Source organism: Gavialis gangeticus, unplaced genomic scaffold, assembly GCF_001723915.1.
Source record: "Gavialis gangeticus isolate Ggan-Ray unplaced genomic scaffold, GavGan_comp1, whole genome shotgun sequence".
Lineage (NCBI taxonomy): Eukaryota > Metazoa > Chordata > Crocodylia > Gavialidae > Gavialis > Gavialis gangeticus.
The window spans coordinates 9,895,837-9,905,821 of NW_017729022.1; the positions used below are offsets into that span (position 1 = coordinate 9,895,837).

Here is a 9,985-nt window from a genome sequence, read left to right on the forward strand (position 1 = left end):
CGGGGGGGGGGGACATGTCCCCCCCGCCCCTGTACCCTCCTTAGCAGTTGCCTATGATGTAAACCTCTGTGCACTTCCCCTCTGTCTGCTGATCTGATCAGCCAATTGACAATGAGTAAAGTTTTTCTAGTTGTAGTCACTGTGCAATATCTTTAAGCTGGCTAAGTACTGCCTGCAGCCAACCAGGTACAAAGCCAAACTGTGAAGGGCTAGGGCCCAGCTAACCAAGCTACATGGACCAATATGTAGGTATGTTTACAGGGAAAAACTAGTAGATACTAACAGGCTGTTTGTCAGAGAAAGGCATAACAAGAACTAGTAGGAAATTCAAAATAGAAATTAGACACCTATTTTTAATAGTCAAGGTTGTAAAGTAGACTATAACAGGTCTTAAGCTGCTTAATAGCAATTTAGTATATAGCATTTTCTTGCATTCTTTTGAACAGAGTCTGGGTAAGAGAAAAAGAAGAAAAGGAAATGACCAGGCCAGAGGATGTCACAATGTGTAAACAGTTGTAGAAAATTCAAGAAATATGGATTGGAAAAAACTAGGCTTATGGCTGCCTAAAATACATGTAGTGGTTTGATGCTATATAAGGCTAATTCTAGGCGAGATATAGCTTAGATATGGAATAAAAATAGGTTTATGAATATTAATTAGGATAACATCTATTAGAAACAGTTTTATATGTTTTACCTTATTCAGCAAGCTTTTTGATGTAGAGCCTGGCAATAAAGTATAAAAATCATGGAATCTTTGCTCTTCAGCCTTGAGTTAGGATTTTTGTTAAATAGCCCATCTGCAAATAAACCAAGATGAGAGCTCTTTTAAAACTTAATTTGAAACATATATGAGAAGTCATTTTCCCTAACAGGCTAGCCATCTGGTAGAGACTTTTTAAGTCTTTAGGTCTTAGAGAAATTAATTTTAATTTCTCTCAAATATTAATAAGATTGTTATTTATTTAAATGAATGCATGTTTTACAAATTTTAATCATTTGCTTGATATGGCTAAAATGTGCTGTTTGTTCATTTATATCTTACATGTATTTCATTATTAAATTTGATATTCAAATGTACCTGCCTTTATGTTTGTATTTAATTTTGGTGAGACTGACTCTTCAAACCTTTCTTGGTTCTCTGAATATATCCAAGGGACAACAAGATAATCAATCACTGGCATATACTACTGTGGGAAATCTCTTGATGTCTCCAGATAAAGGACAAGATGCCTTTCTGGAACATATGTTTAGGTCAAATGCAAATATTTAGTCTCATGGTACGTAGGTAAAACTTAGTGCAGTGTGAAAATGAGATGGTGCAATGGTCACTTATGGCTATGTCGCACTGCTGCAAATGAAGGAAAATGTTCTCCTCTTGATCCAGGCTTTTAAAGCCCTGGCAGACTTTAAGACCTGTGTAGGAGAGCAAGGTTTTTCTCTTGGGTCACCCTAAGCTAAAACTCAGTTAAATTTCAAAGTAACTTGTGGCAGATAAGCAGGAATATCAATCTGGGTCCCAAAGAAACTGGAAGCTGAGGTCCTGGAGGGAAGTTCTAGAAGTAAAGCTGGAGAAAGGTTTCTCAGCTTCTGCTAATACTAAGTTATCAGTACAGCTAGACTAGTAAAAGGGTGTGTTGGACATTGGGTAAATATCACTACTCAAGTAAAATCTTTATATGAAACATGAAAAGAATATTATGGATTTGTTTGTGGTGATGTCTGTCATATTAATTCTTCTGTATTAATTATTAATCCCGTCAGTGTTTAGTCGATGTTTGGGACCATGTTGGTGTAATTCAATTCTGCAGTTCCAGACAAGTGATTTTTGAGTAGAAACTGTAAAAAATCTATTAAAAGAAAAGTTGAGGCAAGTTGTCAAAGGCACAGATACTTATAAAGCTCTGCAGTTCATTTTATATGAATTATTTCTGCAAAGTGGATCAAACAAATGTTTGAAGTTCACATTCACAAATGATTAGCCAGCGCAGAAAAAGTTGATTCATTTTTTTAAAAATGATCATATGTTCATAGCTCAAGATTGGTTTTAAGGATGCCTTTTGGAGCATGTCAGTGTTCTGGGGTAACTGCAAATGAAAGTGAAGGCTTTTTTTGGCTTGTAAAATGCAAACATGACCATTTTTGGTGCCACGCATTTGCAAATCAGATGCAGTTGTCAAGAGGTATCCTACAAAGGAAAAAACACACTTGAAACTTGATGTTTCTTACTAATGATAAAGTAATTGTTGTACAAAACTTGAAATTACCTTCATCTTTGGAGATCTTGCCGTTAACAAAGTTATTAAGATGCTTTTGAGTTTTGGTGATATGTTCACACATGCTTATTATAAAATATATTATCAAAATATATTGAATACATTGTATTTACAGACTTATTGTTGGAAAAGAAAATTTGACCATTTTGAATGTGACTGATAAGGATGATGGAACCTATACCTGTGTTGCTAATACTACTCTGGACAGCGTTTCTGCAAGTGCTGTGCTCACTATTGTTGGTAAGATTGTATTTAAAATTCATAAGGACAAAACTAAGTTTATTTTGTAGAAAATATAAAACAAAATCCAAGGTCCTTTGTCCTTCATTCTCTTTGGCTGTGTAACTCATTTTTAAGGTAGTAAACACCAATTCAGTCTTACCTAAAATGTTTACCTTTCTGGGATAATAAGCTATGGACCAACTCTATAGCAAAAAAGCTTCAGATAATCAGTAGCATCTTCATTAGGATGAAGTCAATCTTGTGTGAATGGGATTTTACTTGGATCAGAGCTGTCTAACTTTGAAGTAGCTGAGGGCCATACATTCCTTGGGCAACACCAATGGGAGCTATGGACCCCAGGGACCACATGCCCCCCATCCCCCTACTGAACCGAGCATTTGAGTGCCTGCCCCCCACTGCTGTACCTCATGCCCCAGCCCCTTCTCTGTGATCCCAGGTGCTACCTCACTGCTGCTTCTGGTGCATCCCCATTGCACCATGCACTACCCTTCTGTTCCTCCTAGCATCCCTCCCACCCTTGCTGCACTGTATGCAACCCTGCTGCTCTCTGTACCCCTTCTCCCACTGCTGCTCCCCATGCCCTCTTGCTGTACCGCATTCTTAGGTACCCTGACTCACCCTTTGCTTCCCAGCCATGAGATCTCTGCTGTACCACAGCACTCGGGCATCCTGGATTGTGGGGTCCCCTGGCTGGATGGCTGGGACAAGGATTGTAGACTGCATGCAGTCCAATGGCCACCCGTTGGACAAACGTACTTAGATCATACTTGAGCTAGCAAATATTGTTCATGATTCTTAGTGAAAGAATCTAGTAAGTGTCTCAGGCCAACATGTGCTGGTGCTCCAAAATGCTGCAGTAGTCTCAAAACCTGTTGAATAATGATGTACGCAAACTCCATGTAAATACTTGTAGAGATGGTTCATAGGAAAAAGCATTTTGTCTAGGCACTGTAAGATCATTTTACTTTATTTTCTTAATTTTAATATATGTATATTCAGAATGGAGGGTTTATCATTTTAGCCAACAAATTAATCGGTGCATGCTTTAAAATTAAACTCTTCCACTAGATGCAGTAACTTTATTTCTAACAAACATAATCTTTGACTACAAGTAATTCCTATTGCTTTGGCTACTAACTAATTAAATCCTTTATATTAATGTTCTTTTCAGCTCCTTCCCCAACTCCAGCTATCATTTACGGTAAACTAATACAATGTTTCTTTTTGCATCACTGAGCACATTTCATACTTTTGCCTGTTGCAAACTACAATTGCTTTTTTGTTTGTTTCATGTCATTTTACTATTTTTTAATTTAAGCAGAAAGGAGCTCTGTGCATTTATCTCATTATGTACTTACTAGATATTGAAACTGTTTCATTACTAGGATCAAACAATATACAAAAAACAAACTTTTTAAGCAAACTATTTTAATGTCAGTCATGTAAGTCGATCACAAAATAATGCAGGTTTATCACACCAAGTAAAGTAATGGAGAGTATTTCTGTAGTACATGAAATACAAAACAAAGATTTAAACAGTAGAATTCAGCAGTTCCTTCAGTCTAGTGCAACCAGATTACACTCCTGATTTCATGTCATTTAAGTTATTGGATGTTCTATCATTCATCTCACTAGGAGAGTCATTAAGACCCATGTGGTCTAGCTTCCACTAAGCAGAAGCATGGAAAAAGTGAAGTAAAGGCTGAAAATCTGATTGTAACAGTTTACGTGACCCTTTGTACACATCTGCTTTCTATTCTTCAGTAGACAGGGTGCCTAAAAACTGCTAAGGACTTGATTTTGTGTTGAGTTTTTTCTTGCTAAAAATTAAATAAGACGGTATCGCCCCACTTGTTTTCCATTGAGTAATATTGCATTTAAATGTTATGCCATGACAGTTTCTATGTTTTAATCCTGTGAAATGTGTGAGATAAGGTCTTAAATTTCCTGTCATGTTTTCACAATGGATCTGTTATGAAAATGGTGGCATAATGATTTAAGCTATGGATACACGAATTCAAGACCTATGTGAACCTATATTAAAGGCTGTTCCCTGGTAGATGCAGTTGTAAATGGTCATTCAGGCTGGGAACTCCAAGGCAACCAAACACAATGCAGAACATATCACTCCTTTATGTGTCGTTGGTTAAACTGATATACTTTAACCACACTAACCCAATGGACTGTTCGGCTTGCATTAACCATTCTGGACCTGATGCTTTGAATATTTAAAAATATGAGTAACTTGAATGTAAATGCAATGTCCTTGGATAAGCCCCATTGATTCTGTGGGGCTATTCTTATGCATTTTTAGACTGAACAGGCCTCCATTAGTCTTTAATTCCAGAGTATTAATTATCTGATAAGTGATTTTTCACCACTTTGTAATGAACAGCTACATAATTACATGTGCTGAGAATTGTATCTTAGCAACTCATTTGATATTTTTAAATTCTTGAAATACGTAGGGATAATTTAAAATTCTAAATTTTTTTCTTACCTAGAGAGTATCTGCTTTAAAGTTGTATTTGAAATGTTTTGAAGTAATTCTGAAACAGTTTCTCTTTAATGTCTGTGCCACTTTATTTTCCATTTGTTAGCATTAATTTGATTGCATATGCAGTAGTTTGCTACTCATTCATTATACTACTTATATCCATTAACAGAGTATGCTGATGAACATGTAGATGATCCATGCATTTCATATTTCTTTGCCTGTCATTACAGTAGCTTTTATATCATATAGCAGTTAGTCATAGAATTCCTATTTAAACTGCTTACTTGTTTTGTAAATATTAAGAAAAGTTCCAAGCAACTTCATTTTATATCCATTTTGTTACAGCTGTATGTTCATAGCCACTAAACCATGTTTATACAATTGCAGTAGATCAGTATTGAGCTTTTGGAGAACTTTTGGTTGGAATGTGAGAGTGACTGTCAAAAAGAAAACCCTGTTTGGTTTGTTTTCTTTAGTTACTGTGTGTTTGTTTGGTTTGCAGCACATCCAAACCCACCCTTTGATTTAGAATTGACAGGTCATCTAGAAAGAAGCATACAGCTTTCATGGATACCAGGAGATGACAACAACAGTCCCATTACAAGTATGTTTGTCCACTGATTCCTTCTAACTGAATTAAGTATTTTCATTTTTCTAATTCCAATAAATTTTGAACTATACCTTATTGTAGTGTAGTTATATGTAAACTTCTCAGATTCATTTAGCCATTACTTATTTATGAATTTATAAATTATTGAATTTGGGGGAATTTGTAGTTTCGGTATAGCATACACTTTTTAGATGTGCCTAAAGAATAGAACAATGAATGCCTTATAAGTGTAGTAATAATGAATAATAATAAACATAAAACATAATAGTTTTATTCTTCTCATCCATTAGACTACTTTGTGATCTGTCGAAATTTGTCAGTGTTTTTTAGAATGTAAAACCAGAACGTATTATGTAGTCTGACCTGGATATCTCAGGCCCTTAAATTTCACCTACTTACCATTGCAGAGTAACTTGTATTTTTATGCAGATTCATTGGCCACCCTTGTCATGTGGTACCTAGACACTCCTGGTAGATCATGGGTGGGCAAAATGGCAGATCCAGCCAGCAGCAAGACTCCATTTCCCAGCAGCCCCTGCCCATGCTGCTCCCAGTCGGTCTTCATGGAGACCCCAGGAGTGCTGGGCCATGAGGCCATAGAGGCGTAGAACTGGGGCTCTCCCCCAGTCCAGCCCAGCTATGTCATGGCCCCATGCTGCTGGGGTCTCCATGGAGATCGGCCAGGAGGAGCATGGGCAGGGCACATGGCTTCAGGGGGAGCCACTCTGGAGCCGGGACTGGAATCTTTTGGCAATGATGGCACAGGGTCTGGGCCAGGGTAGAGCCTCGATCCACTCCCTGTATGTCCCTGCCCATGGAACCCATGTTCGTGGCAAGCAAGTGGGCAGCAGATGGCAGCTCTGCCCTGTCCCTGCACTGTCACTGCCCCAGGATTACAGGGTTTTCCCATCCCCACCCCGCTGTCTCACTTTCAGCTGCTGCCCCATCCCAGTCACCTGGCTGTGCGCCCTGCCCATGCGGGTCCCACCCCCTGTGGTGGATGCCAGGTGGATGGGTCAGGGTACTCATGCACCAGGCCTGGGTCCAGCAGTGGCAGCCAGAAGGAGCTGCTGCCACAGGGACTGCTGGGAAATGGAGTCCACTGCAGGCCCAGTACAACCCATGGGCCTGTCTTTGCCCACCCCTGCTCTAGACCATTCCTGCAGGTCCCTGCATTTAATAAATGGCCTGTGATAGAGCAGAAAAAGACAGTGGTGAAGTGGTGGGCTACATCATTTAGTGCTCAACTTCAGGCAAGAATGTTTTCTTTGCCATAGGCTCTGTAGGAGCAGACCAGAACAAATATATTTAAGTTATCTATTGAACTTACCTCAGAACATCCTGCTTCATAATGGATTAAAGAGTTTCTTGAACTGAGGGTTAGCCAACTTACTTTAAAAAAAAACAACCTAGACTTCAGCTAACTCCTCTAAATGTGTTATATGTAAAAATAGTGGCAGAGCAGGAGGAAAGAAACTTACTGTCACTGCCAACTGGCGTTCACTAAGTTCACTTACTGAACCGACCAACTCCCTTGAATTATCATAAAGTCACCTGTAATTCGCTATTGTGTTCTCTGAGACAGTGCCATGGCAAGGAAGTTTGGTGCCTGGGGCAAAGTACACAGTAGCAGCCTGCCCTCACCCCATGCACAGATCCCGGGGGCTCATGGCTCCATCTCACGGCCTGCCTTGGCTGGGCAGAGCCTGTTGGCGCCCCTTCACTTCAGTGCCCAGGGTGGTCGCCCCACTTGCCCCCTCTTACTATGGCACTGATTTGAGAAATACCTTTATAAATCATTATGACAATATAGAAGAGCACAGAAACTTATGCTAATTATCTCCTAATAAGATGAAGCTTTCTCAATTGGCTACCAGCAGTCTTTGAAGTTCTCTTCCCTCAGCCAAACTCAGAGCCCAAGTCAGAGCCTGATATGAAATGCTGTTGTTTACTTTAGAATTTATTTTTTCCTCCTGATTTTCTGTTGTTTTATTCTGACAAAGTGACTTAATCTCCAGTATTACTGGAAGCAGCAGCTATGGTTTTTATTGCTATTCACTGTGGACATATTAATGTAATTTATATATTTATTAAGTCAGTAAACCAGCAGCTAATACCTGTTTTAACAGGAATCATGAGTAGTACAGTAGAGATTCCCCTCGCTTTGTGCGGGTTCTGTATGTGCAAATTTGCTCTTATGCATTGACCCCTTTTATACCAAAAATTCATTATATGCAAGGTAAATTCACTCATGCATTTGGTGTGGTGGAAGCCTGCAGTCAGCTGCTTTGTGCAGTGCATTGTGGGAGTGACACACACCAAAATACAGTCTCCTGTGTGGATCTGTGCTCCTCACTCATTGTCTGCAACATGTTTCTGTAGTTGCCATCACCATCATGGTAACATTCACGCCACCCTGTGCTTGTGTGTACTGTCTGCTGTTGATGAGTACCAAAATTGTCTTGTAAAAGTGGTAGAAATGGGTCTGGGGGTTAGTACAGTTGAGGTCTTGGGACATATCCCTATTTGTTACATTGTAAAGTGGGTTTCCTTTATGCAAATTTTGGGTTATGTGCCATTTTCCAGGTACACACGTACAGCATAAAGCGAGGGAAATCTGTAAATACACATGGAAAAATAAGCTAGAACAGGGAGTATCAACTTCTCCCCACCTCATGGGTTTCATAAGTAGCACAGAGCTAGCTGGTCCAGAGGCCACATCTGGAGCACAGAACTGTGTCATCTAGCTCACAGGGCTGCCCAATGGGGCAGAAATTTTGCAGCGAGGTGAGGATCATCAGTATTAATTGCTGTGATTTGTCCTGCCACCAAATTTCCAGCCCATAGGGAGTCCCACAGACCAGATGGCATAGCTCCATGCTCCAAATCCAGCCTGTGGGGTTGCTTGTGGGACTTGGAAATTTGGTGGCTGGATGAGCAGCGGGTGGCTGCCACAGCCATAGGAACTGCAGCAACTAACACTGCTGCCATTTGCCCCATTGCTAAACTTCTGTCTCTGTGAGCCACATGACACAGCTCTATGAGCCATACCCATCCCACAGATTGGGTCTTTGAGACTCCCTGAGTTAGACTATGAAATGTTGTTCTTCATGATCTGATACTGTAATGGTCCAGGGTAAAGGTTAAAAGGTCCAGGTGAGAAAACTTGTATAAAAGCTTTGTGATTATAATATATTGATTATATTTGTATGTAATTTTAAAGTATATTTTACAACATTTATTTTTATATAATTGGTCGGAGTTATAAAACCAGTTAAAATAATTTTAAATTTAATATTTAAAGCAGCAGTTTTGGTCACCTTTTTGTTAAAATTACTGTTTCTTTGCATATACTTCCAATTCTGTGCACTAAAATTGGATTTAGTAATGTAAGGCATGAGTTATGCCATATTATGGGAAAGAGGTAAAACTGCTTCATTACAGATAAGTATCATCCCATTATTGTTTCATAGCAGATCTTTTCTAGAGGCTGGTGTTCCTATATAACTCTGGTTTTGGAAATCAAACTCTAGTTTACACTGTTTTTAATTATGTTACGGCTTTAATTATTGTGCAGTGCCTTGAGAGAATAGGAGGCATAAATAAAACTGTTATTGCTGTTCTTAGAAAAGCGTACTTTTGTATAGACTGTGGTAGAGGATAGCACTTAATAACTAGCTCTTTAAAGAGAATGCAGTTTGCAAGTCAGAGTTTCTCTAGCTCAGTAAAAAAAAAAAATGCTTTTTGGAAATTGCTGTTTCAGAGTTACAGGCAACAGACCAGTTTCTAGGGAAACTGAAACACTGAGACAAACATAGAGGAATCTTGCCAATTTTCAGCATAGTACAGTGGTGCTCCAAGTTCTGGCCCTGGCCCATCAATGGCATGGGAGGCAGTGCATGGCTAGATCGGGCCCTGCATTCCAGGATCTGGCTCTGTGCTGGAAGAGGGCCCCATACCACCGCCGCCTGGCCCTATGCTGCAGGATTGGGGCCCTGAGCCTCCTCTGCCTGGCCTTACACTCTGAAATCGGGTGCCAGGGCCCATGCTGCCTCAGCCCAGCTCTACACACTGGGATTTGAGCTGGGGCTCTGCACTGCCTCCACCCAGCCCCACACACTGGGATTGGGTCTTGCACTGCCCTGTGTGCCTGATCAAACATGCAGGGCCATGGCCCGCAGCATTCCCCATTTACTTGTGAGGAGCCCATGGGCTGGATGACACTATGCTGGGGGTTGGATCTGACTTGCAGGCTGGGTGTTGAGCACTTTTGGCCTAACCATATTCTGATTGTTTCAGTAAACAACATATTTAAGAAAGCCCCACACCTTTCCACTCCCAACCATAAATTAGCCAGCA

The 9,985-nt window shown here is 40.0% G+C and overlaps 1 protein-coding gene across 12 annotated transcripts in view; it reads left to right on the plus strand.

The window, feature by feature from the left end:
- NRCAM (neuronal cell adhesion molecule) overlaps positions 1–9,985 on the plus strand; it is a 204,782-nt gene that overhangs the window by 112,317 nt on the left and 82,480 nt on the right. For 10 of the 12 annotated variants that reach the window (XR_002096795.1, XR_002096796.1, XM_019514573.1 and 7 more), the window contains 3 exons: positions 2,392–2,516; positions 3,691–3,720; positions 5,519–5,620. Coding sequence is in view for 10 of the 12 variants with exons in the window: in XM_019514573.1 (XP_019370118.1) it covers positions 2,392–2,516; positions 3,691–3,720; positions 5,519–5,620 (257 nt within the window). In the remaining 2 variants the exon portion in view is untranslated. The remainder of the gene's footprint in view (positions 1–2,391; positions 2,517–3,690; positions 3,721–5,518; positions 5,621–9,985) is intronic. The other 2 variants (XM_019514580.1, XM_019514581.1) reach the window with 1 other exon arrangement.